Genomic DNA, 27,987 nt, shown 5'->3' on the forward strand with positions numbered 1-27,987 from the left:
AGGCAGCCAAACCACATCAGAGCTATTCCGGGGAGAAAGCACTGGGAATCTTTACAGGAACCTTTGGACTCCGAGTCACAGTATTAGCATTGATTTTAAATGAAATAATGGTCCCCGCTGTGCATTAAAAGCATTCTTTATAGAAAGCCAGCAAGGTAGAAAAGAGCCATTGTACCCAGAGCCTTGGCATGCCTCCAGGCCCCTCTGCTCTCTGGTGAATGGCAGATGCTAATAAAGGCAATCTTCACCTCCTCAGCGCTCCACACTGCCCAGCCTTTGCTGTAGGCTCAATGAGACATCGTGTACTGTCTAATGAACATGGGAAATTAGCCATGCCTCTCTCGTCCTGCCTCAAGATGCCATTAAAGAGCTTTCAGGGGTCGAAACAAGCTTTCACCTAAGAGGGGGAAGCTGCTGGCTGTGTACAGCTGCACACGGATAAACACACACACAGCCCCACCTTCCTTGTCACCAACGGCGGGGCTCCGGCTCTTCCCCCTGGGGCTGCTGCTGGGCTGCTGCTGCTCCTTCTCAGCCTGCTGCTGCTGCTGGGGCTGGCAGAGCTTGCTGGGGGGCACGTCCTCACGGGCAGACTCGTGGGCTTTTGTGATCTGCTGCTGGTAGAGAGCCAAGGCGTGGGGAGGCACCTGAGGCTTCGCGCTTCCACTCTGCAGCACCCCCTCTGAGAAACCTTCTGAAATCTGCAAAGCAGAGGTGGTGACACTCATCATGGGCTGTTGGCATTCAGAACAATCTTGAAGACATCAGGAGTTGTGAGAAGGATCTGTCCCACACTATCTTAGGGGCTTCATAGCTCACTAGCCACAGGAGATTAAAAAAGCCCAAGACAAGAGTATCAGCTCTGTGCTGGTGGTACTACAGGAGAGAGTCAGACTTGTGCAAAACCTCTAATCTATAGTAACATGCTTGTAGCTTTTGCCAGAATTTACATTACAGCAGCCACATCTTAAGCTGGAATATGGGAAACTGGAAAAGCATCAGGAATGGGTCCTCCCTGTGCATGCAAACCCCAAAGCAGGGATTTCCTCCCTGCCCATCCAGTGCTGACCCTGGAGATACCAGAATGCTTCTTCTCACAGCCCAAGCCACTCTGTCAGTACTTTTAGTACATGGCTACTGGGCAGTCAAAAAGGGGGACCAAGCAAAGCTCCTGGGTGAGGAAGGTGACATCCTTCAAGCACGAGATGAAGTGCAGGGCTGGGAAGGTGCACTCTTTCTTTTTAAAGCAATGGGAGGCAGCAGTCATGTGGCAATGAGAAGCTTTTTCTGTCCAGACCTCCCACGATTTTCTGATAAAAGAGCTCAAGAGACATCCAAATGCTGCTGGCAGAGTTGCTCCAGCAGCTGGGAACATGCTCTGCACAGGGAGCACCTTGCCTGGCCAGGGCTCACATCACACAGGCACAGCTCTCTGCGGAGCAGAGGCCATCCCCAGGGAGCAGCACATCCTTGAACCCTGACACACACCAGGAGCCCAGAGGGAGAGCATGCACGAGGCACAGGCTGTGCTCCAGCCCTCTCCAGCAGGGCACTCACAATGGGAGGGATGGCAGCAGCTCTCTGCTTCAGCTGTTTCAGGTCCAGCGGCTTCTGCGGCGAGGAGTTGAGCCTGGCATCACTGGGGGTGCTGAGCAGGCTGGGCCGGGGGGACAGCAACCTGGAACCAAAACACAACATCAGCCATGGACAGCTCAATGCCCCAAGGCTCCCCCACACCGTGCACCCCTGCTTTGGGCTGCCAAACCCACAGGACATCCTCTCATCAGAGAGGGGCGTGTTGGACCGCTGCTCGCTGCTGGGAATCTGGGCTCAAAGACAACTCCCATGGGACTGCATGTTCTAACAAGACCCTTATGTCTGCCTCAAGAGGCTCTTGAGCCCACTTTCCCTCATCTCCATGCTATTTCTAGCAAATTTGCTGCTGTCCAGAATAAACCTGAGGGAAAATGAACTCCAGAGCTGGGTGTTATGGAGTGAGGGGACCAGCTCAGATTTCATTTGGACATCATGCTACCCTCCAGAGCTCACATGTAGGGTTTACCCAGAGCTGGAGATTAGCTTCATGCTCTTCTTCAAGGACTGTCTTTTATCAAGGTGCTAAGGCCAGGCCAAGGCACCATGTGCAGCAACTCAGGCCCTTGGGTCATTTGAAAGACGAGAGGCTGGATTTGGATGGATTTGGTACTCAGCAGCCCAGCAGCTGTGTAGCCCTGCACCCTCACCATTCGCTCTTCCCCTTGGCTGTTTGAGCTGCCTGGCAGACACTCAGCCCTGTGCAAACATGGGGGGCATCCCCATGGTGCCACCAAAATGGGGTAGGATGGAGGAGTGCAAAGCCCATGGGTGAAACCCTCAGTGTGTCCAGCTCTGAGCTTATGCTGAAACCTCAGGGACCACGTCTGCCCAGGCCATCTCTGTTTTCCCCCCCTCCTGACTCCAATATTTTGAAGCCAGTTCATAGTTTTCAAGCTTTACAGCTTGATTTGTTTATTTTAGCTGTTATTTCAGTGTTCTCTTCAGCCTATAAATTTCAAGGTCATTCCATGCTCACCCTTGGATGAATAAACAAGTGTGGCGGGGCCATGTGTGGGGAATAAACTCATCATGGTGCTGGGACTGCCCCAGCCCTAACTCTGCACAGTGTGTGCCATCAGAGGGGAAGGGAACCCCCCTCCACACTGGGACAAGGGCTAGGAACCCAGGGGAAACCAACCAAGGGACAGCAAATTTGAACTCTTCCCTAAATAATCCCAATGATGTCTGCCTGCAGAGCCACATGGGTTTTGTGAAACCACACTCCTGGAGGGGTGCAACGCCCCAAAATCTGCAGAGACACAAGGCTGGGGACAAGGACACCCAGAACTTGTTCCTGAGACCTTCCTGCCACGCTGAGCTGTGGAACTGCCACCCCAGCAGCTGCTTCGTGCACTCGTTGGTGCTTGAAGAGGTACATTTAAGCACCCTTAAAGTCCCTTTAAGCACCCTCAAGATCTTCAGGTTTCCTGAAGCCCTCAAGGATCCTGATGCTTCGGAAGCCAAAGTCAGGATTAAATTCATCAACATGCAAATTGCCTAATTTATTACGTCCCTCCCAGCAGATCTTGCGCCAGACAATGGGATGTCTGTTGGATGCTTTGCTCTGGAAATCACCATGTGAACAATTCCTGGCATCTCTTATCCACCTGCTGCCAATGCAGCACCTCCCAAACCCAAGGACCAGTGCCTTAAGATGGATGATGGCATTGGGAAGGATGGGAGAAAGAGCAGGAAGGGATTGGCAGGCTCACAGCATGGAAATGTCCCCTCCCAGGCACAAAGCTTTGGGGATGACCATGACACTGCACTTCCCATACTCTTTCTGCCCTGGAGATGGATGGGGACTAATTCAACAGCTGACCCATGACCCAGCCAAGCGTGACTCCACAGTAGCTGTGTAAAGGCAGAGGCTACCAGATCTCCACAATGGGCTCCCCAAGGCAGAGACAGGGCTCCAACACGGCACTGGCAGAGTCCCTGCACCCAGAGCTGAGCAATGGGATATGCAGCACGGGGATGGCGGGTGCAGGTGTCTCCTGATCCTCACAGGTCTGCAGGAGCTGCGGGTGGCCTCCCTCACACGTCCCCACCTGGCGTGACCTCCTGCTGAACCACATCTTGGCCGTGCTGGCAGCAGCCCTCCTGCAGCCCTTGCTGCAGGGAACCACAGCCAGCCAGCTGCCTCCTTCGGCTCGCATGAGCTCAGCCTGCGCCTCCCCAACCCCGGGCACGTCCCCGCTAGCGTCAACTGCCGCAGCACCAAAAAAAGGCTGCCCCTCCCGTGAACCCTTTCCTCTCTCACCGCGGGGACACCCCAGCCACCCTCTGTCCCCTTCTGGGAGATGCTGGGGACAGCTTGCTGCTTTCACAAGGCGGGGAGGAGCACCCACGCGGCGCGGGGCCGGGTGGGCGGCGAGCAGCGGTGCCGCGGTGCCGGGGCGGCTCACGCGGCCGCTCGGCGCCCGTGGGCAGCCCTGGGCACGGGGGAGCCACGCCTGGCAAGGGCACCCAGCCCCTGCGTGTGCCTGCTGGGATGGGTGCATCAGCAAAACCTTGTATGACTGCCTAGCAAATGATTCTGAGAATATGGAAACCGTGAGTGAGATTGCAATGAAAGCCATCTTTGAGATACCAAACCTTAGCTACTAAATAACTGGAATACAATGGGATGGCTGGCCAAAAGTAATCCCCTCTTGATAGCACAATGGTCCAAAGGTCAGAGAAAACCCTGCTAGCTTGGCAGAGGGGTCCAAAGAGTAGCTTTTAAGGTTCAAAGTATAACACATTGTGGTAACTAATGATTCTTATAGGCTGTATGTAAATGCTGTAGGATTTATATCTTGTATTAGATTGGTTAGTGGAAATTAGAATATTCAACATAGAAGATTTATTGTATTGTAAACGGGAAAATCTCCCTCTTACTTCACTCCCTTACTTCATTCTCTTACCACTCTCTTACCTCTTAGAGCTCTTACTACCCCCCTGTCTCTTTCTGCCCTGCTCTGAGCTGCTGCAGGGCCCTTTTCACCCACGCCCAGTGCAATAAATCACAAGTTTCAAGACCTGGCTTACAGAGATCTCTCTGACCACCATCCCATAGTCTCCTACAGGTGCCAAAGCTCTGAGCCAGCTGAGGATCAGCCCTGTGGGGGCTTCCTGGCCAGCCCTGCCCTGCCATGGCAGCAGGCTCTGCTGCTCTGGGCCGTGCCACCACGCTGGATCACAGAGCAGCCTGGCAGCTGCGGGGAGCCTGTTTAATGTTTAATATTCCTGGGAACTGGGAACTGTTTGACAAGAGAGATAGGCGCTGACTCAGCGAGGAGCCTGATGGAAAAGTCGTTCCCAAGACGACTCCTTGCTCCTGGTGCTGCTGAGAAGTTGGTACAAGCCACTGCTTTCCGTTGGGTTAATGTTAAACTGGAGGACAGCCCTGCTGGCCTCACTCTCCCTTACTGGGAGATTTTCTCCTGTCTGGGAAGCAGGGGAGGGTGGGGAGGGGTGGTGCTGGACTTTGGCCATTGCTGGAGAGGAGCACTGCAGCCAAGAGGCCTCAGCCTTGCCACGGGGCCAGGGCCAGCAGCACCCACACCACCCCCTGGCACTGCCAGCTGTTCCAGCTGCTCAGCAGCGAGGGGCTGCACCCCAGAGGATGCTCTGCACTGACTCCTGCATCAATCACAGGGGAAGCACAGAGGCCATTTGGAGCCCTGGGATACACAACAGCTCCCTCTGACTTCATCCCATCACTTTATTTTTCCAATAATCCCATCCACAGCGCTGCACGCAGCCTGCCCAGCCTGGCAGCACCCATCTTGCTGCCAAACTGCTCCCTGTGAGCCCGTAGATGCTTGCACAACACTGGATGCTGGATGCCAGCCTTCAGTCCCTGCCCAGCTCTGGGTCAAGGAGGGACTGCTGCCCTGACATACAATGGCAGGGTGTACACAGGAGTCCTACCTGGCCCAGGAGCCATCACAAAACTCAGCGCTACAAAGATGTGTGTATTCACATGTATTCTTTATAAAATGGAAAACCCTCTCTCCATCTGTGAGGCTCTTGGGTGGGGAGGGCCCTGTGGGAAAAGCTGGGAGGGGAGCAGGATGTTTCTCCAAGGAGGAGGCCAGTGTTTGTCCTCCCTGTCCCAAGAGCCATCCATGAAGGGTCTGAGGCACTCCTGGCTGCCAGGCCTAGGGGTGAGTGGAGGGCTGGGGGCTGCAGTGGCTCAGGTGAAGACAAAGCTCACACACACCACATTCTCCTGCCTTTATGGCCAGGATGGATAATGCCAACTCAGGCAGAAACCAACCACCAACTCCTGCCAATGCCAACTCAGACAGAAACCGTTCCCAGCCCCGGATGCTGGCAAACCAGCACAACTCCTCTGTCCCTGAGAGCACATCCCGCTCCATTGCATCAGCCAGACTGGCAGCTGCCACCAGCAGATGCAGTGGCTCTGTACCCAACATCTGCCCACGGCCATGTCCCAGAAGCACCCCTACGTTGGGACATCCCACTGCTTGTTGTGTCACAGCCCCTTTGAAAGCAGGGGGCACACGGGGACACAGCTGGCAAGTCCCTTTGCCTGGGGAACGCCTGAGCAGCGCTGCTCCCAAGGAGGAGCTCACAAAGGGTTGTGACACGCAGTGGAGGAGCTCACCTGGCCCTGGGGCCGTGCCCTGGTCCCCCAGTCCCTCTGCTCCTACCTGCTCTTGTCCACGGCATCCTGCTCGTCCATCTCGTCGGCGCTGCAGGTCGCGCTGGAGTCGCTGTCGGGGTTCACCGCGCCGCCTTTGCCGCCCTTGTGGCTCTCCTTCTTCTCGGCCTTGGCCGGCCCCTCCGGCCCCGCGCTGCCAGTGCCGCTTTCCACCTTCTTGTCATTCCCCTTCTCCTTCTCCTGGCTCTCTTCGCTCTCCTCCTTCTTCACCTCGCTCTTGCAGGGCTCCTCGCTCGCCTTCTCCTCCGGCTCCTCCGTTTTCACCACGTCCACCACCAGCTCCTCCGGCTTCTCCTCGGCGCTGGGTGCCTCCGGAGCTGTGTCTGGCTGGGGGCTGGCAGCAGGAGCGGGGTTGGCTGGGGGAGCAGGGGCAGCCTCGGGGGGTGCTGGAGCCTCTTCCCACTTGACTGCCGGCTCAGTGCCGGCGTCACCTCCCGGCCCGGGTGGTGCCTTGGCCCCGCTTTCGCCTCCTTCTTTGGCTTCGGGCCTTGGCGAGGGAATGCTCTCGGTGTCGGAGCTGTTATTTACTGCAGCTGAGAAAAGGGAAGAAATAAAAATAAGGATCAGCCTGAGATTCTTGCTTCCCATATCGCTGCCTCCACCCCCTCCCTTGGGAAGAGAACGCCCTCGTTCCTCTGAGGGGGAGATGATCCCGGGGCTGGGAGAGCTGTGCTGGGATCCCCACATCCAGAGCCTGCTTAGCAAAGGGCTCTTCTGGGGGCCTCTGCTCGCCCAGCACGACTCTTAACCCCCACCCAAACACAGAATCACACGCCCAAAAGCCTGGAGACTGAGTGACTGGGAAGCTGGATTTTAAGGGAAAACCCTGGCTGCTGGCTGGTCTGAAAGGACAAGATCTGCTTCCTTCTTGCCCTCTCACCCATGCACTTGATCAGCTGCCCCAGATCAGGCACCTTAGTGGCACCCTGCTCGCTGACTTACGTCACCTGTGTCCCTGGCTCTGCCACCCCTGGAGCAGCTGGGATCATCCCAAAACACTACACGTGTTTGTTGTTATTTAAGCCACCGGTGGCAGAAGAAAAGAGGTCAGGGTCAGTGAAGGGAAAGTGCTGGCAGTGCTGCAGAACAGGTTAATTATTACATGGGAAGGATCACTCCCAGATCTGCCACCGGCGGCTCGATGCGAGCTGGAAGCACAAGCATCCATGCACTGCTCAGAGGTAGGTGCTGCCAAGAGATTGTTTCTACAGCTGGGGAGAGGATCACTCCCTCCAAGCCTCTGCTGGACAAACATGGCCAGGGCCAGGAACACCAGGAGATTTCCACAGTCCTGTCCCAGCGTGTCCCCACCGGGCAGGGCTCTCACGCTCACACCCCAAAGGCTTCCTCACATGCATCCCTTGACTTGCCTCTCTCCACAGCAGCTCAGCCAGCCTTCAAACACTGGTGAGAGTGCCACAGAGGGACTGTGTCCTGAGAGCTGTACATCACAGCACACCCATCTGTCCTCAGAGTGAAATCATACCACACTCATCAGGAATCTCAGTCTACTCCAATCTTACTTGCAAACAAGAAATGAGGTGTCTCATCACCCAGCCAGGACAAGGTTCACAGTGTGTTGGACAAAACTCTTCTCAACTGCCACCTGATGCTACTCTGAATGCCATGCTGAGACATCAACAGTGTCTCATCCCAAGCTCAAGACTTCCTTGCATTCCCTCCAGATGCTGAACCCACAGTCTACACTGTAATTCCATACCGAGTCTTTCCCCCCGTCCCTGGATTGGCCACAGGGCCCCTGAAACTGCAAGGTATTGTCTGAGCATCTCCTGGAGCCAGTGCCCATCTCCTGCATAACATCACTCTGGCACTTCCATGCCCATCACATTTCATCCCCCTGCTCATGCTTTTCCTCAACTCTGTAGGGCATCCCAGCAGCAGAACAAGAGCCAATGCCTGGATAGTAAGGCTCAGAAGCATGTCAAGAGATCAGACTCTAATCTCAAAATCATGTTGTTTCCTCTCAAGCACTCTTAACAAAGAGCAGTCACTACCTCTCCCTTTGCTCCTGTGAGTCACCTACCACCTCGTGCAAAGATTTACCTGGAATCTGCCTTGTAATGAGTCACTCAAAAGGACAATTCAAAAAGATTTCCCATTTCAAGTCCCATTAGCCTGGGTGCTAAGGCCAGGAACCAGTGTGGTGCCAGAGGCGCTGGTTAAGTCATTAAATACCTTTGACAGAAGTCAAATGGGCATTGTTGGAAAATTGTGTGCATTTTCTCTGAACTCCAAACTGCTGTGCTTTCTAAGCGGTAAATAGCTGAAAATTGTCACTTTCAAGTTGTTTCCTTTCTTTGGTATGGATGGGAGGGAGAAAAATGCTGCCTTAAAGGGAAAGGAGGAGGAAAAGCCCCATAAGGTGCATCAGCCTTGTTGGTGGGAGACCAAGGCTTCCCCTGCCTTTGCTCCAGTGCTGGGCTCTGGGAACTCCACTGGCCAGGAAAGCAGCATGCCCTGCTGGGATGGGCACACACAGACCTTGGTGGGTTATCTCTCCTTGAGCCCATGATAAGCTCCATGAGAGCCCACAGTGGTGGCTAAGAGCATGCAGGGACTCTCCTGTGAAGCAAAACACCAAGAAATGTGATTTACACGAGGCCCTGGGAAGCTGCTGCCTCTTGGAAAGCACAGTGACGGAAATCAGAAACCAAAGGGCTCCCAAAATAGCCATGTGTCCAGACAGACACGGGAGGAGGGCAGTGACCCAGGGCACTCCTTGCAAGTGTGAAATCCACAGGCATCCAGAACGCCACGAGTGCTGTGAGACACCGTCCCCTCGGTGTGACTTTGGGGTGACAGACCCCTTGTGAGGGCTGACATTGCACAGTGTGCTGTGATCAGGCAGCAAAGCCAGCAGAGCTGAGCACGTTCCCTGCCACATCCCCCACCTGCCTCACCTTCTGCCTCCTCTGCCATCTCCTCCTCGTTGCCGCTCGTCCCCGACACCTCCATCTCCTCGTCCTCGGCTGCGGGAGGGAAAGCGGCTTCTTCGCTCTGAACAGCCGCGCCTTTTTTCTTCTTCCTCTTGGCGTTCCTCTCTTTCTCCTGGGGAAGAGGAGGAATGGTGAGAAGCAAAGCCTAGGGGAGTTCTGGGGGAGCAGAGCACTGGTTCTGCCCAAAGGGTCAAGAGGGATGCTCACACTGCCAGGGATGCTCACACTGCCAGGGACACCTGCCCTGGGTGAACTCTCTGAGCACCAGGCTTTGGGAGCAGACTGGCCTGTTGGAAGCCTGGCAGTGTGGTGACACCTGGCCAAAAACTTTTGACTGCTCTGCAATGGCCAGCCTGGCTCCACAGAGAGCTCCAGCCTCAGCCAGCAGTGAGCGTTCAGGGGAAGGATGGCACAGGTACATGGATAAGGGACAAGCATGCAGAGGTCACCAGTGCAGGGCTGGCCAGAGCCTGGGGGTCACATGTGTGCCCGTGACACACGTGGGACGTGCTGCTCCTGCGCATTTCCAGGCTCTACCTGAGCTACACAAACATGTGTGGCTGCACTTGACGCTTATCTGCAGATAAGGAAGCTGATGCCCCAGATACAGCCCAGCCAACATGTACCTGCTTTCATGACCCCTTTGGCAGGTGCTGCCAAAGAACTTTGACTCCCATGCCAGCACAGCTGTCACCACTGGGCAGTGGGCAAGCTCAGTGCAGCATGGCATCCCAGAGGTGACTGCCTGCTGTCCTGGCTTGCCCTGAGACAGCCCCTGGCTGGAGCACGTGCCACAGCCACGAGGGTGTGGACAGCTGCTCCCTCCTGCAGACCTAAAGGAAAAGTCTCGGCTTTGCTATTGTTTCCTGCTCTTGTTGCTTGAGTAAATATTACCGGTAGGAACAGGCTCATCATCTCTGGCTCTCCCTGCAAACCCCACATGAGTGACGTGTGTAGGACGTTTATTTACATGGATGAAAAGATAAAGCCGTGGTGGAAACGTTAACTTTGCTGCTGGATCCCTGCGCTGGGAAGAGCTGGTCCCCCCTTTCCCCACCCCCAACTTTTCAATCCTTTAGAAAACTTCCAGATAAAACAAACAAATACAACTGCTTTTTTGCTTGGAAACGCTGCTCGCTCAAAATCTATTTTTATCAAACTGGGCAGGAGAGAGGGAAGAGAGGCACTTGAGCTGTGTGCAGGCAGTGGGAGGCAGGCCAGGCTCTGTGGTTCCCCTGCCCCATCCCTGCCCTGGCGCTGTCCCGGTGCCGCGGCAGCGACTCAGCACCGCACACTCCGTGTGGAGCAGCAGCTCCCGGCACTGACAAAGCGCCCACGTTACTATGGCAAAGACTTCTCTGCCTCTTACTCACGGGTCCGTGACTCAGCCGCGGGCAGGAGCAGCCCCGAGCTGGGAACGAGCTGGGAAGCTGCCTCTGCCTCAGCACCCTACCTGGCCACAGCCTGGGGCTGGCCCCGTGGGGCACTCCCCAGCTGACCCCACTGCTGGCATTCAGGGAAAATTATGCGAAATGCAGGCAGCAGATTCTGCATCTAGAGATGTGCTCAAGGCCACCACTTTGCCTCTTATCACGCCTACAGCTCCAGACTCCTTGTGCAGCTTTGCTCCTCTCTACCTTCCACCAGGTGTTTCTTGAGGAGCATCCAGGATTTGGTGCATGCTGACCCTGAGGATATCCACCGTGCACAGCAAGGACATGGAACCCTGCACGAGGGGTCACTCCATGCCTCCTCCTCCACAATGTCTTTCCTGACAAATCTGGCCTCTTTCTGCACTCACCACCTCGGCAACAGCCCAAACAGCTTCCAAATCCTGCCACCAACATGCAACTACCCTGATGGGAACCTCCCACAGGCTCAGCCTATCCTAACAGCAGGACCAAGGCAACTCAGACACACTCACTCCCCAGAAGCAGAGGCCACGGGACTGCACTCCTGAAGCAGTTTTGCTGTGCAAAGCCAGCATCATCCAAAAAAGCAAGGAATTAAAGAAATGCTGCTCAGAGGAGGTCCACAGGACTCAATCTGCAAGCAGGGCCAGCCCCAGTGATAACCAGTCCCTCTTTCCTGCACAAGCCAAAACAAGCCCAGCAGTCAGCAGACCAATCACCCCACAGACTGATCCCAGTGAAGACAGAGCCTAATCTCCAGGCACTAAGAGAAGGAGCAGCTCTGAGGACACTGTGTATCCCAATGCCCTGCTTTCCTTCAATGCCAGGATTAGCCAGTGCAGTGTGCAGAAGGTCAGGGCTAAGTGACGCATCCGAGCGGCGCAACGGCGAAACCAAGCCAAAACACACAGCAGGGCAGATAAAGGGAAGCCTCAAGGTGGCCTGACCCTGCCCCAGCAGTGACAGGCTGCCTGTCCCAAGGAGCAGCTGCCTGCTTTGGTGTCTGTTTCCCATCCCACACTGGCCTCACAGCTCCTCAGAATCACCTGCACCCCGCTGAATCCTGCTGTCACACCTACCTGCAAGAGGAGGCTGCAATATTAACGAGCCCCATTTGGGAAATGAATGAGATCTGCTAATTAAGTTTACTCCCATTTAGCATGAGGAGGAAAAGCAGAGCCACTGCATTTCCCTGCACACGATCAGCAATAGCTGGTGGTGCTGAGGTCAGGGAATCATCTGTGGATATTGTGGCAAAACTAAACGATGCCACACTGCTTCGCCACGTGCTTCCTCTGCAGAGGTCACACCTGATACTGGCTATAGGATGAGATTCAGAGGCTCGGCTTGCTTGGGATTATATTTAGGAGTCAGGAAGGAAGGTCTATGGCAATTTCATCTCAGTTGTTCTTTTATTTTATTCAGCTTTCTGGCATCTGCTGTTGCCACAAAACAATAGAGTACAATAAATAACAGCTGAATGTTCATTGTTCTTCTCCACGACCGAATCCCACAGCCTCCAATGCTCAAAAAATAAAATGATGATGCTGATATAAACTGCAAGTGAGAGTGAGCAATTAGACTGGAGAAGTCTAGCGGCTGCCTTGGAGGGACGGATGCAGGGAAAAATGTGGTTCTGCAGAAAAACACTTCCGTGATATAATTTCTGCAACATTAGGGAGCAGAGTAAATTAATACACACCGGCTCCAGTGCCAGCAAAGCTGTATGATCTTATTTCAGATTCTCCCCAGTAATGAACAATGATATCTTTCTAATGTAACTTTTTATATTCAGAGGGCTCGATGCACATTTCACAGAATATTTCATTCCAGCCTTTATATGGGTCTGGGGGTCTTTTATATAGTTTGTTTGCTTTGTTTCTAAAAACAATTTGGTGAAACATGGGAACACAGGAGTGTCTCTGTGCACAGAGAATTAATAAAAAAGAATCGCCGATGTCTTCTCTTTCTCTCATTCCTATAGACTGACTAGGATATTAAATTCCTGGGTGAGTCATTGAATGTTTTCCTGTCTTTCTTTTTACTCTTGCTGTAATAGCTTGCTTGGAAAGATTCCTGCATTGAACATTGTCCTTTGCATTTTCAAAGCACCCCTTGGGGGTTTAGCCATGTGAATTCTATTAGCCAGAAACTGGGAACCCCAGGATACTCTACAAATGAAATAATTATAATCTTTAGTGTCTCTTAGCAGTCCAGGCTATCTCCAGAACACCAAACAAGCCCCACTACATTCACACCCTGCAGCACCACATGCCAGGAAAGAAGCAGCACTTCCCCCATCTTAAGGGGAAACTGAGGCACAGAGAGGTGTGCACATCTGCCTGCAGTGCTGAAGAAATCCTCTTTTCAGAGCCAGGCTTTCCTCACATTATCCTAAATCCCTGATTTTCTTCGGGGCAAACCAAGGCAGTTTAGTTGCAGAACCAGCAAGTCACAGACCCGTGTGGCCCTAGGGTGGAACATCACAATCTCACCAGGGACAAAGCATCTGCACAGCCATCAGAACTTGTGTCCTGGCCAACACAGCACAGCCCTGCTCCTCCTCCTGCTCCTTATCTCCCTGTGTACCAGCCATGCTCCAGACACCCAGGCATCTCCCACACAGCAGCTCTGCCTCATCCAGAGCTCCCAGGGACACACGGGGGGACAATCCCTCCCTGTGCCACTCCACAGTCCCCACAGCTTTCACCAGGGTGACAGAGAAGGAAACACCCACAGTGCCCAGTGCAGGCTCTCACCATTTTCAGTTTGTGCTGCTGTAGGATCTCGTCCAAGTTCTGCCTCTTCTTGTAGTTGAAGTAGAAGTTTTTGCACTGTGAGACGGTCTTGGAGCCCACCATCCTGGCAATGGCCGACCAGTTCCGCCCATGCTCAAGGAGACCTGCAGTGGGAGGAGGCACAGAGCAGAAAGGTTCAACTCCAGCTGCACTCACACAAGGGCAGCATTATCCACACAGCACTGGAAACCTCCTCCGTGCAAGCCAAACTCCACAGGAACAATATGGTCACTAGCACCTGTCTGAATGGCTTCCAGGCCAGGGGATGACCTATGAGAACCTGTTTTTCTTTCCAAAGGGAAAAAAGGCACTATGCTGACTGTCTGTGCAATAAAATACATCCCACAGCCCTGGCTCAGCAGTCATGAGGACGAGTGGTGCTGCATTTCCTTTGGGATGGCTGCAGCAGGTGTTGGCAGGTCCAGGAGAACTGGGGACAGCTGCTCTCAGCCCTTTACACCAAGCAAAGGCTCTTCTTCCCACCCTCCTGTGCCCCAGTGAGGATTTCAAGAGGGAAGGACAGGGAAGCCCAGGCAGGTAAGCAGCAGCCTGCTGGCAGGGAAGCCCAGGTGATGTCCCTGGCTGGGAAGAGGCGTGCCAGGGGATTAGTGCTGATCACAGGCTCATGAGCAAAAGCAGCTTCCCAGGTCAGGCACCACGCCAAGGGCTGGCAATCCTGGTCAGATGGTGCCACCCAAACGTGGGGCAAACCCAGCAGGTGGAGCAGGACGAGGAGGAGGAAGGAGACAGTCCTTGCCATCTCTGCAGGGGTATCTGGGCACCCCTGGTGCTGCAGATGGAGGTAGGAGTTACAAGCCCAGCCCAGGGATGGATGCAGTGGCACCTCAGGCTCCTGGAGGTGACCTGTGAAAGAACCATCCAGCTTTCTGGGAAGTAAAGCCTCACTGCCTGTGGTTACTCCTGCTGTGTGGCTGGTCCTTTGTGTGGTGTCTTGTGGGGCTGGAGCTGCCAGCAGCCTGTGGGACACTGCCAGCCTGCCTTGCTCCTGACTGCCCATGTGATGCCACTATCAGGCCAACAGTTCCCCAGCCCTTCCCTGCACCTTGTGAGGGCACAGGAGGCAGAGTCTGTGAGTCCAGAGTTACTATCCTGCCACAGAAATGTAACTTCAAGATGAAAGCCAGCAGGGAATGAATCTGCTAAGAACATCTTTCTCTGCTGAGAGACTTTCTGCCCAGAGGCCACCAACCACAGACCCCTGTGTTGTTGGGATTAGCACTGGCTCCAGATCCAAGCCTCTCCCTGGCTGCTCTGACACCATGGGGCTTGGGACCACGGTGGGTGCCACGCTGGGGCTGCTGGCACGGCTCTGCTCGTGCCTGGGAACACGGCAGCTGTGCCCCAGCCCTGCTGCCAGCCTCCTGCCAAGCTGCTGCCATGTGCCAGCCCAACAACAAACCCAGGGGATGGGCTGATCTCAGCATAACCACATGCAAGCAGGCCCAAAGAACGGTTTTATATTAATTGCATTATTATTTTATATTATTTATATCCTGCCCCCCAGCCAGGATCTGTTCTGTGCAAGAGGAGGGCACAGTGGTGGGGCTGAGAGCATGGCTGCATTGAATAGATGCCACCATGGACCCCCAGAGAGATGAAAACGCCCTCCCTGCTTCCCAGATCCTGGAAAAAGCCAGCAGCACCCAGCACAGCAGGAGTTAACATCCAGCTGGTGCCTGTATCCTGCCCGTCCCAGCACCAGGCTTATCAAATTGCATGTACGAGGCATCACATGCACTGAGCACCAGAAAAGCCCTGGCAAGCCAAGAAACAAGTTTGAGCTTTAACTCTGCAACTCCCAGCCCTCGCTCAGCCAAACCCACGACCTCCGTCACCCCGCTGATGGGCTGGGACTTCTTAAAAAAAAATATTAAAAAAAAAATCACATCCGGCCACCAATCCTGAGGCAACGAGCAGGGCAGGAGTCCTCCCCCTGCCGCTGCTGAATGCCGCAGGGGAAAACAGGACAGTCCCCAGAGTCACAACCCATCCCCTCTGACACAACCCACTGCTGCCGTCCAAGGCAAACAAGCGGCTCTGTCCCTCTGCTCATCACCACCCTGGTGGCCCAGCACCAAGTGTGACAGCTGATTGTGTGCCCCAGGCAAAGCTGGAACGGAGACGCTGGCAGCGGCGTGGATGTGCCATGGGCACCGATGCTCTGCCAGGAAGCAGGAGCTGGCACGGCAGAGCTTGGGGCTGGGGGGGTGATGGATGTCACTGTGAGTGGTCCCCAGCGTGGTGTGACCTTTAGCAGCCACGGGCAATGCCAGCTCCTGGCTGTGCCCCTGCTGAAGGAGCTGCAGCTGAGCGGGCAGGTGGCCGCTGCTCGGGAGGAGGAGGAGGAGGAGGAGGAGGAGGCTGCCTGCAGCCCCTGCCCGCGGGACCCGCAGGGAGCCCCGCCACTCTTCTACACGAAACCACATCAAAACAGCAACACCTGCTTGCCACGCTGTGGTTATCTGCACGCTCGCGAGGGACCCCCGGACGTGCCGGTAAGCTCCCGGCTCGGCAGGCACCCCAAATCCACGAGCTCCTCCAGCACAGCCACCCCAGAGCCTGCTCCCCCTGCCCGGCACGGCAGCACAGCCCTTCGCTCCGCATCGCGAGTGAAACTATGACTAACCGAGTTATCAGATCCCGGGCAAGGCTGAGCTCCGGGCTCGGGGCGGGGGCTCCGCACGCAGGGTCTGCAGCCACACACATCCTGGAGGTGAACCCCATCCTTCGGCCCCCCCGACCCCACTTACGTGCTGCTCCGGCGGGCAGGGAGCACACCCGGAGCGTGCCGCGGGTGGGCTGCGGGGGACACGGCTGTCAGGGCACTTCTTCAGAGCCCCCCCGGGCACGGCAGCCCGCGGCAAAGCGCTGCGAGTGCTCCGCTCACACCCTCCCCACGCATCTCGCTTTCGCTCCCTCGCAGCAGCCGGAGACAGAGAAGAAAGCAAAGCCGGTTCCTTAAATCCTGGGGGCGAGAGGATTTCAGAGCCATGGGCGGCCGGCAGCGGCGAGCAAACGGGCAGCGAGGCTGGAAACCAGGTCACAGGCGGCAGAGTCCTGACCCCGATGGCAGAAGTTGGTGGGAACACATGCTCCGGCCCCAGCGCTCTTCCCTTCGGAGCCAGCAGCGCTCTCCGCTCCCTGCCGCTCGCTCGCCGAGCGTTCCAGCCGGCTGCAGCCGCGCTTGTTAAGGTGGATGGAAGCGCCGCCAGTATTTTCTCTCCCCTACCTCATCTCCTTGCTCAGCAGCTCGGGGCTATAGGGAGACTGTGCAGTTTCAGGAGATGCCCGACGTTGCCAAGAAATAATAATAATTAAAAAAAAAAAAAAAAAAAGGCAGGAGAAAAGCGAAGGGGCGGGAGCGCGGCAGCTCCGCTCCTGCCAGCCCGGGGACGCGGAGCCGGTGCCGTCGGTATGTGGCGGAGCAGCGAGCAAGCTCTAATCTGTTCCTCTGGCTGACCCGGGGCTCGTTGCATCTGAATGTGACCTCTAGACAGAGCATTAATAACGAACGTGGCGCTGACCCAAGCTGACAAGGGGTGCGGCGCTTGGCACCCGCTCCCGCCCTCCCTCGCTCACTTTCTGTCTCCCTCGCTCTCGGCTGAATGTCAGCGGCAGGGGGAGGGATCCAGGAAAACAAAGCTTGGCTAATAGTTTTCTCCGCTCTCAAGTGGAATCAAAGGCGCTTTTCTTTGGGGACGTGCGCGCCGGCGAGCCCGGTGTCGCACCGACGGGCGCCCCAGGACACCGCGCCCCGCAGCTGCTGCCCTGGCACTGCAGCGATGGATGGAGAGAGGTTTGGCACCGGTGTCACCATGGCCAGAACGGGGCCTCTGCTCCCGTACAGCAAGTGGAGGATTTGGGAGAAGAGGAGCTCGGAGAACGGGGTACTGTGCTCAGCATCTCGGGCAAGTGAGAAGAAAGCTGGAGGGGCAGCGCGGCAGGAGAGGGCTGTGGATCGCACCCCTCGGCTCTCTGCAGCTGGGGGGGATTTTACCAGAGACATTGCAAGGCTCTCCAGCTGCCCAGCTCCACCCTGGGCTTGGTGAGGGCGGAGAGAGCCCGTAAAAGGGTCCGGTCCCTTAATGGGAGCTCACGCGGATTAACAGATCAAGGTTATAGGGGGAAAACCAAGTGATATCATTCCCTACGACGGTACCTGGTGTGATCCTTCAGTACCTCCTGTGCCCACACACCCTCCTGGGAGCGAGCATGGAGGCAGTTCTGGCTACGGCACAGCCAAAATGTGCTGCAATCCTGTTCTGGAGAAGGACCAGCCCTTGGAGCCAGCGACACCACCCAAGGCATCCCCAAAGCGTGGCTGCATCGCCTCCCCGCACTAACCCGGGCTGCTTCAGAGGTGAGTAACCTCTGCAGGGCCATGGAGCAGTGGGTGGCAGAGCCAGGTGCATGCCAGGCTCCTGATGCTGTGCCAAGGGAAGCAGTGGGGATGGCTGGGGGTGAGCCCACATTTCCCCAGGTGCTGGGATGTTGCTGGAGGGACCATGGCACAGGCAGCCAGCTCGGTGTGCTCCTGCTACCACGGTGGGTGATGCCCTTCCTGCCTGCCTTCCTGGGTGAGTGATGCCCTTCCTTCCTTCAGGTGATGCTGGCAGCAGCCTGCTGTGCTCCCAGTGACTCTCACTGGGTGACTGGACACAAGCACACCTCTGATGTGTCCCACAGCTACAAGGGAGCTGAACTTCCAGCACCTTTCACACCCCTCCTGTCACTTCTCTGCAGGGTGCCAGTATCACCAAACAAGGTGTGGGTACATGACCAGCAAGGAGTTGGGACCCCTGACCAGCTCAGCTCTAGTGCTGTCCCCTCTCTGCTGCCCCTGGCTGGGGACCCTCAGCTCCCAAGTCTCCCCTTTGAAACAGAAAATTCCTATACCACTGCATCCACCTGCTGCAAAACCTTGATCACAAACCTTCCTGGTTTTACTACTCCTGCCACAGCCTTTCTTTTTTGCTGTGTCCTATCCTTTGACACCAGGGGACAGATGCCTGCTCCTGCAGATTTGCCATCCCCTCTGGTCCAGTGTGGCAGTGAGCACACGTGGAGCAGCCACTGCTGGCAGGCCCAGCTCTCTTCTTTCACCTGGTTCAGATACTATTCCCGCTCCCTTATTGTTGAAAAAATAATACTCAAAATTAAAATGTAGGCAGCAAATTATAGTAATTACCCAGCAGTTTCTCCTGACAGGCCTTTTGTATTCCATTCACTGACACTCACTAAGCAAATCCTCGCAGTTTGCTCCTACACACTCAAGAAACATTCAGCCAATGGTGGCAGAAAGTGCAGCTCTGGGGGCACGGTGGGCACTGGCACCACAGGCACAGTCCTGGGCAACACCTTGGCTGAAAGGCAGCCAAACATCAGCCTGGGACAGCAGGGATGGGACTGCAGTCAACCACAGCCTCACTCAGGGCAAGTGTGGCTAATTTACACCTTTACAGTTGTGCCCTCATGGCACCCAGTGTGCCCCATCCTGATAAATTTTTACCATGTCACATTGCACAGAGCTCACAACAAACACCAGGCACGCAGAGCACTCTGTCTGTGGGCACTGGGATGGCCAGGCTGGGCTCCCCTTCACCCTGCCTGGATAGAGGACACCTGAGTGGGACACCCCAAGGCACATCCCACCCCAAGGCCACCCAGAAGGACAACGTGCAGTGACGGGCATGGGCTGCAAACCAGTTTCTCCAGCCCACTTTTACTACTACTATCAGCAGGTTTTTGCAGTTGTAAATACCTCTGATGGGAGAAGGGAAGGCTCCAGCATGAGCTCAGGGAAGACAAAAGGAGGAAGGTATGGAGCTGCCAGCTCCCCAGCATCACCCAGCCACTCCTGCATTTCAAAGGTGATGCAAGGTGGCTGACTTTATTTTATGGGAAATAAACGGTTCAGGTCAGTCCAAAACTCAGATGAATCACTGGCAGCACTGGAAATAAGAGTGCCTTCGGTATCTAAGGGAATATTTTGTATCTACCCAAAAGGAACTATATAGGAGTTTTCATGGGTTATTTAACTCTCTGTCATCAGTATTTACATTCATGCCCAACCCTCCTCTGCCTCATCACGCTGACTCCATCCTGTGGCCTCTCTGTATCCTCCTCGTGGGAAAAGGCACAGAGAGCCCCAGGCTGGCTGTGCCCTGAGGACAAGCAGCACAGAGCCTGGGCAAGGCAGGGAGGACCTCAGCAAGAACCTGCTGCTTGCAGCCGCCTCTTTTCAAAGAACAAAACCACTTGTTAGACGCCAGGGGAAAACCCCGGGCTGGGCGAGAACAGGTACCAGACTTTAAGGACTAACAAAGGTCATGTCGAAACCTCCTGGTTCATCGAGTTCAGCTCCAGGGCGGTTGTGGCTGCCCTGAAACTCTGGCATTGGTGGTGACACTTGGTGGAGGGGCTGGGGGGACAATAAACCCACCCACTGATGCAGCTGGTGCTCACAGATGCCTTTCCAGCCCACCTTGAACTCCTGCCTGCCAGGGCTCATCCAGCAGGTCCCCCAAGGCAGGAACTGCCTCAACATCGCCTTTTAAGGAGCAGCCCCATGCTGCTGCTGAATGCCTCTGCACCCTGCCCAGCAGCAGAGCAGTGGGTGCTGCCTGCTTCCCAGCATGGGAAGGGAAGGGGAAATCCTCCAGCAACTCCTGCTCTGAGGATCAAGCCCTGGCACAAGGAGATAGTATCAGAAAAACACATTCCCCCATCGTTATCCCAACCTCTGCACAATTTGACAGACTACTGAATTGAAGTGTATTGCATAATGCAAGTGTCATTAACCAAGAACTTTCCTCTCGCTGGGTTTTTGTTCCCCTATTTAAGTTTAGTAACACAGTACTCCCCTTCACCGTCTCCCCTGGCAGACACAATCCTGCCTTCTCCTGATGGAAACTCCCTGTGCAGCCCTGTGACTGTGGAGGAGAGCAGGCAGCTCTGCCATCTCTCTGTTCCAGGGCTGTTTTCTCTCACCTCCCTGAACACAAATGACATGGAGTTTCCTGCCACACACAGGCATCCCAGGGTGGGCAGCAGGACCAGGCTGGTCTCCTGGTTGGAAGCACCAGGAGCAGTGGTCACCAACTGTACCCATCTACCAATATACCCTGGGGTAGCAGGGCTGACTTTCCCTGGGACTCACATCTTGCTGAACTCCCTAAAGCAGCCAGCTATGGGCTCTCACTGGTACCAGTATGGAGGAGAAGCCTTGGGTGGCTGAGTCCTCCTGTGCCTGGATCTCTGAGCAGGCCACCACCCCCTCTGCCCCTGCCCAGCCCTGCTGGCAGCAGCTCTGCCACCGCCTCCTCCAGCCTCTGAGGTTACCTCCGGAGTTTCACAGTTGCTGTGAGTGGAAACCCCCACCACCGAGGTCCCTGGAAATGCCAGACACAGCCAGTTCGAGGCATTAGAGCTGCTGCTTCCTGGCAGAGGGGAATTTGGCTTTTCTGTAGAAGTCTGGTGTTGCAATCTCAGTTTCCCAGGTTGTAATGAAGGGAGAAACAATCAGCCATTGGGCTTCACACCAGCAAATCTCCCTGCCTCCTCCTGGCCCCTGGGCTGGAATAGTGCTACATGCTCCCACGCTTCATCCTTCCTTCACACAGGCTTTGGCAGCTGGTGTTGAGACTCCTTAAGTGCACCTCCAGCATAAAACAAGAGGCAGTTTTTCACAACCAGATGCTGATCTCCAAAATAAAGAGTGCTCAGAAAAGATCCCTCCAATGACCCTCCCCTGCCAGCATCTGCTCACCCCATTACCTGGCCCCAGGCCAGTTTGCTTGATTAAAGTCTATCTATTAAGTTTTGTGACTATAGAGAGCCCCGTTCAGCAACGCACAGGATTGGCACTGGGCTGTAAAAGAGGGTTGGAACAGATTAAAGGCGAGCGAGCCAAACACTTTGGGATATTCACAGGCAAAGTAATCCAAGTCCACAGCTCCCAGCGGCACCTGGGCAGCCGGCGCTCCAGAACGTGCAATCACCATCCCAGCAGCAGGTGCACTTTCCAAGCTGAGCCCAACCTGCTAACACGCCTCTTTGCCTTTGCCATCCCCCATCGGCTCTCATTTCCATTTTAATTTCCCATTTACAATCCTCTCCGGGCCAGCAGAGCCAGCAGCAACGCAAGCGGGACGCACGGGCTGGGGACGCCAGCTCGACAGCCCATCAACAGGACGTGACTTTGGCAAAAAATTCAAGCAGTGAAAGAGCTGGCGCAGGAGCGGCACGAGGAGGGGAAGTGGCAAGAAGGGCTGTGCTACACTCAGCACTTTTTAAAAACGGTCTCAGCAAAGGCTCTGAATCAGCTCCAGGATGTAAAGTCACCCCACGCTGCCCGCAGCCCCGGCTCTCGAGAGCTCCCCAACACGTGCCTGCGGAGTGCTGGGCTTCACCCCCTGGGTCCCAGAGCTGTGAACACAGGCAGACACTCTCTGTGTGCCTGGAACATCACACTGAGGCCATAAAGCTCCAAAGAGTGGGGTGAAACTACACCCCATACACGCACCAGCAGCTCCAACACTGCAATGGTGTCTTCCCCATTTCCTACAGCCAACTCCTGCCTCGTGGGACACACATGGCTCCAGTCACAGCCCAGGCATCCCTGGTGCTGGGTGCTGGCACAGCTCCCAGGGCTGGAGAAGCTGAGCACACTCCCTGCACCATTCCCTGCCTTCCCCACACCCTCCCTGAGGTGCACTGGGAACAAACCAACAGCAGGACAGGCAGGATCTGGCACCACAGCTCCTGACCTGCCACACTGCACCAAAGCCAGCAGTCAGGTACTTTCCATCCCCAATTGCTGGGTTAGCCCAGCACAGCCGATAAAAGAAAGAAAATGAGTGTCTTACCTTTTTTAGCTGTCTCCATCTCCTCTTCGGTCCAGCGAGAGCTTTCATTCATTTCCAGGGAAGCTGGGAAGGAAGAAGAAAAGAGAGCAGTCAGCTGTGAGCAGGATCCAGCAAGCCCAGTGAGCTCAGAGGAGGTGTCCCAACACCAAAACCCTGTCCCATGCCCTGCTGCCTGGAGGCATGACAAAACCCCATGCAGTGCAGAAGTGCTCCCACAAGAAAGGCTGTCGTGGTGCGTGAGGCTCTTCCACGTCACAGTGCCCCACGCACAACATCCCCTCAGTGATGCAAAACCTCCACTTTGGGCCTAGAGCAAAGCCAGACAGTTTGAGAGTGGCAGCTGCTGGCCCAACCACAGGTAGCTAAGATGGAGCTGGCTGTGGCTGTGTGCCTGGGAGGAGGCAGACACAGGGTGGGACCGTCAGCGATGGACAAACAGCGTCACCTCAGTGGTGACTTTGGCCGAGTGCATCTGTCAGGGGTGTTGGCCGTGTGACCACGAGCTCTCTCTGTGCCACCCCTGGACAACACCTCCGAGCCACTCCAGCAGCACTGGGGGCCTGTCTGGAGCAGTGCCCAGCGAAGGGGACGTGCTGCTCCAGCCAGGAGGCAGGCAGGGGTGTCAGCATCTGATGCTGCCTCTCTCCCCAACCCCAAGCAGGTGCTGGGGACACCGAGGTCCTGCATAAAGCCTTCACTATGCACCAGTCCTCTGGCAGCCTGGCATAGAGCAAACCCTACAATAACAAACTGGGGTGTGAGTCAGAGACAAAAAACAACTCGGTAAGGAAACAGATTTCCGGCTCAGGCTGCCAAGGGGTTATTACTCTAAACAACAGGCAAAGCATTATTTCAACAGTGATGAGAGATGTTTTGACAGTGTCCTTTCAAAATGGAAAACAGGCTGATAGGTTCAGGATAAAGAATACAGGCAAGGAGAGAAGGAAGGATCTTCAAGAAGCTCTACAAGAAGCCCTGTGGGAGGGCAGCGCGGGTTCTGGTGCCCACAGCGTTGGGCAGAACAATCTCCTTCAGAGCTGGCTGAGCACGAGTGCAGGTGTCACCTCCCACAACACAGCACAGGTCACTGCCTCCCCCAGCACCGTGTCACCCCTGGGACACCAGCCAGGAGGGAGGGAAATCGATCCCTCACTGCTTCCCCTGGGAGTGGGCAGAGCCGGGGCCACAACGCTGGTGTACACAAAAACCAGTGTCCCCAAGGCTGTGCAGCCCTGGGCTCAGCTGGTGATGGCTGTTGTTGCATGGCACAGGAATGCCACAGGAACGGCCCGTTTGGTTTGATTAATGGCACTGCCTGAGGTTGCACAGTTATGAAACAGATGCCTACAGGGAGCTCCGGCACGCTGCAGTTAAACCACAATACGGTTTTGTGCTGTTTTTTAATGTTCAATTGGTATTTAAAATGCAATAACTTTCTTAGCCAACCTAAATTAAAGCGCTATTGGAGAGACATAAAGTGAAATCAATTGCTCAGATATGTCACTGGAATTGATCCATTTCTTTTTCCCAATTTAACATGGTCTAAAGGCTTTCCTCTGTGTTCGCAGTGAAGTTTATCAACGACTCTGAGATACCAGGATAAAAAAATCCCATCTAAGTTACTGGCATTATCTGCTGCTTCTCTGCAGCACTGCTGAACAAGTTGGAGGGAGAGAGCAGGGTTCTGTTGTGCTGGGGACTATTTATATCTCCTGTATGAAAACAGAGCGCTCGCAATCAAGGCTTCAGCCAGTTGTCAGCAGAGAACAGGGAGGCGAAACACCTCCGCGTGATTTATGGCACATGGAACAGCACAGGCAGGAAACTGCAGAGCAAGGAAACCAAGAGGAGTCACCCTGCTTTTATTTTTACCTGCCTTAGGTAGCACAGCAGTAATTCTGTACTTTGACAGAGTAGAAAATATAGGAAAATCAGCCAAATTCCTCGATGCATTGGCTTGTGTAAGTTAATACATGAGCTCGCTCCCTGGGGTGGCAACTACTGATGCTGCAAATGCCAGAGGCAGATGTGCCCAAAGTGGGGCTGTGGATGCTGCCATGAATTCCCATCTAGCCCAAGGCCAGCATGGCAGAGTGGCACAGCTATGGCTGGTGCACTGCCTGGATACCATGGTACAGGCAGCACCCTTTGCTGCATCAGGCATGGATGGAAATGGACCAGCCCAATGCCCAAGGAGGAGCAGATCCTACAGGCTGCAGCTGCTCAGGCTCCAGACAAATTTGAAAACAGAGCAGGTAGGAGAAGTGGCAGGGACGCAAGCAAGGCTGGGAGGACAGAGCAGGGTCCTGTGCAGAGGTTGAGGGGACTGGGAAGCTGGAGTAGCCACAAAGGGAACCAGCTCCAAGTGCAGGAGGGACACAAGCCTTACCAAAGCACTGCTAAAATGGAAGGCTTCCCTTTTCATCTCTTGCAACACTTTCCCTCTAAGGCCCTAAAACCCATTAACACTCAGCCAAGAAAGCCCAGGCTTACAAATACCCCAACTCATCCTAGCCAACCACACCGAGCAACCCACGCCACAGAGAACAACCTCACTGCTACTCCCCACAAAGGCGGAATTCACAAAGAAACGAGAGCGGGGAGCAGAGCAGGTGCCACCCCATGCCAGCACGATGCATACCCCAAATCCCAGCCCAGGGCAGCATCCCCTGGTGGCTGGCACCTACCCAGCTCGGCGCTCTGCTGAGGCGTGGCTGCCTCCTCGTTGTTGGCCTCGTTGGCCATGGAGCGGGTGATGCGGCCCTTGCGCCGGCCCTGGCTGTTGGCGGTTTTGCGCCCTTTGCAGGTGACAGTCTCCTTCTCATCGTTGTCTTCTCCGGATGTGTCGTCGTTCTTGTCCCTGCAAAAACAGGGAGAGAAGGGGAAAAAAAAAATAAAATGTTGTTTGGTTGGTCTGATTTTTAGGTCAAGCAATTATTTCTCTGCACGTGTTTGGGGGTTTTTTTCTTTTTGTTGTTGGTTTTTTAGGGGGGCAGGTCTGCAGTTTTTTTGCAGACACAGGCTCTTTTCCTTTGGGGTGATTTGTGGTGGGGTTTTCTTTCTGCAGCTGGCTGCAGCTCCACCACCAAGTGCACGCAGAGACCTGACAGAGACAGGTTTAATACCAGACCATTCAAATTCATCCCTGCCTCCTCCTCATTTATCTTCCTGAAAGGGACCTGCTGGTAAATGTCTTTGCAGCCTAGATATAATGAAGCCAGATGTTCTTTTAAACCAAGTATTAAGCCCGTTACAGATAGCGAGCGGTCTGCGTGCCAACCTTCCCCTGCCACGGCGCTGATGCTCGGTGTGAGGGAGGCAGGGCTGGCTGCAGCTCCTCATCTGGGAGTGCTCACGTTGACATCAATAACACTAAAGGTGAAGAGCCACACTCTGCTGCACCAGGATTGCTCCTCCAGCTCCCAGAGGCTCTCGTAACAACAAAACAAGCTGGAGGATCACAGGAGCTTTGCAGATTGATTGGGTTAATATTTTTTAAAGAAACCCCCATATCGTGTTGCTTTCCCAGTTTGGGAGCAGGAATGAGGAGGAGGCTCTGCTTTTGCCCCCCTGCAGAGGAGGTGAGTGGGCACACACAGGGTCAGGCATCCCTGGACTATGCTGCATCCCATCACCACATTCCACACTGCAGCCCCAGCCCACTGCAGCCAGGCAGGGAGGGTCATCCTTACTTTGTCAGTTCTTCTTTGTCATTTTCTGCTTCCTGCTTGTCTTCTTCCTTTTCTCCCTCCTTCTCTTTTTCTTTCTCTTTTTCATCTTTCTCTTCTTGGCTGCTCCGGGGCATTTGCTGCTGCTGCAAAACAAAGGGTGTAAAATAAACCAAGCGCTGAGGCGGCCACAGGGCAGCACCTGGGCCAACCCAAACAACTGCTGTGGAACAATGCTGGGGGCCAGCAGCCAAGAGGAAAGAGCTGCAGGCAGAGGGTGCAGGCAGGGCACTGGTGGAGGCCACAGGGGCCAAAGCTTTCCAGGGAGATCAGAGGTAGCTCAGGATCAGGCATGGCAGCTGCACTCTGGCTCCTGTTCCAGGCAGTGGGGCAGCCCCAGCTGCTCCCCTGGCATCAGGCAACAAGCAAGGATCTGATGTGGGGGTAAGGCAGGGAGGTGAGAACCACCTTCCTGTTCTGGCTTGGCCACATGGGTGGTGATTTGCAGCCAGTGGATGCATTTTGCTGGAGCATGAAGGAGACAGGGCACCGGTGACACCCCGAGGCTCAGCAATATCAACTCTTCTGATCTTTTTCCCAAGCATCTGACACAGCCCACGGGGAAAGTTTGTGGCTCTGTATCACCAAGCAGGGAAGGTGCCCTCTCTGCCCCACCTGGAACCTTCAGCTGTGAGCCCAACCACCCCAATGCTGCTGCTGCTGCTGCTGCTGCTGCTGCTGCTGCTCAAACCAAGGCACACAGTACCCCAGGGAGGGACACAGTGATTATTACAGTTCTGGATTTTGTTTCAACAGCTGCAGGAAGGAGGTTGCTGTGGAGGCCTGGTTCCCCTGACCTCCCTTCTCTCTGGTGACCAGCAAACGAGAGGCAGTGAATAGAGAAGTAGAAATTAGAGACGGAAATGATTTATTAAACCATCCTGCTCCTGGCTAATGCAAGGCTGCTTGCTCCAGGAAACCCACCCGGGCTCACCCGGCCCCTGCCCAGCCTGCAGGGCTTCCACCACCCCTTGGGAAAGGGTTTGGTGATGTCATGGGGAGTAAAATTGCCTTAGAACGGATTTATCAGCAGAAGGTGGCTGGTCTGGCTGGCATGCAGCCATACAGCAAGTACAGATGAGGTGTCCTCACATCCCTTGAGCCTGTAGGACTGGCCTGATCCCAGTCTGCAGAACTGGGAGGCTGCTTCAAACATGGGCATCCTGCAGCAGCAGCACTGGGTGCAAGCAGAGCTCTTTGACCCCATGGGCTGGTGCTAAAATCAGAAGCATGGAGCTGTCAAATGGAGCAGTTTAACAAGAAAACTGCTGATTCCTACAGGTCCTGGTTGAACAAAAGTCCTTAAAATTCAGGCACAGCCATCACTGAAACCCCACAGACTTTCAGTTCCTCCTTGTACAGGGGGAGGCAGCTGTGCTGGCACGCTGGGCCAGCCCCTGGAGCACCTCTGCACAGGGCAGAACTGCAATCAGCTCACACCCCAGCTGCTCTGGAAATTGCTCCATGGGATGCAAGGCCCCCAGGGGAGAGGGAATCAGGGAACAGTTGGGATGAGCACTTGGTTGCTTAGGATTTTCCAAAATCCCCAGATCTCTAAGGCTTGGAGAACAGGCTGTGTCATGCAGCAGGTACTGGGCACTGCCCTTGTGAGCCCCCAGGCCAGGGGAGCAGCAGGAGGGCAGTGGACAAGCTGGGACAGGAGGTGGGGAAGCTGCACTGTCTGCAGAGGAGCAAAGGGCATCCATCATGTGCATTCCCTAGCACTGCCCTGAACTTTCTGACTCTGAGTCACTCCATGGTGAACCCTGAGTGTGGGTTCAGCCCAGACAGACACCCTGAGGTGTGATGTGAGGGCTGTGACCTCCAAGGGCTGGGCAGGCACCAGGACAGGCTCTGCCCCAGCCCTGGCCATCACCATCCATCTGCAATCCTTTCACCAAAGGCTTTGGCAAGGAAGGGGAGCCCATGGGAA

The 27,987-nt window shown here is 55.1% G+C and overlaps 1 protein-coding gene across 16 annotated transcripts in view; it reads right to left on the minus strand.

The window, feature by feature from the left end:
- Positions 1 to 27,987, minus strand: part of NCOR2 (nuclear receptor corepressor 2) — a 222,085-nt gene that overhangs the window by 30,977 nt on the left and 163,121 nt on the right. For 9 of the 16 annotated variants that reach the window (XM_079322093.1, XM_079322087.1, XM_079322100.1 and 6 more), the window contains 8 exons: positions 26,019 to 26,143; positions 25,014 to 25,186; positions 22,327 to 22,389; positions 13,400 to 13,542; positions 9,193 to 9,340; positions 6,261 to 6,804; positions 1,558 to 1,678; positions 461 to 701 (listed from right to left, as the gene is read on the minus strand). In XM_079322093.1, coding sequence (XP_079178219.1) covers positions 461 to 701; positions 1,558 to 1,678; positions 6,261 to 6,804; positions 9,193 to 9,340; positions 13,400 to 13,542; positions 22,327 to 22,389; positions 25,014 to 25,186; positions 26,019 to 26,143 — 1,558 coding nt within the window. The remainder of the gene's footprint in view (positions 1 to 460; positions 702 to 1,557; positions 1,679 to 6,260; positions 6,805 to 9,192; positions 9,341 to 13,399; positions 13,543 to 22,326; positions 22,390 to 25,013; positions 25,187 to 26,018; positions 26,144 to 27,987) is intronic. The other 7 variants (XM_079322088.1, XM_079322101.1, XM_079322098.1 and 4 more) reach the window with 1 other exon arrangement.

Source organism: Erithacus rubecula, assembly GCF_903797595.1.
Source record: "Erithacus rubecula genome assembly, chromosome: 19".
In the NCBI taxonomy this organism is placed as follows: Eukaryota; Metazoa; Chordata; class Aves; order Passeriformes; family Muscicapidae; genus Erithacus; species Erithacus rubecula.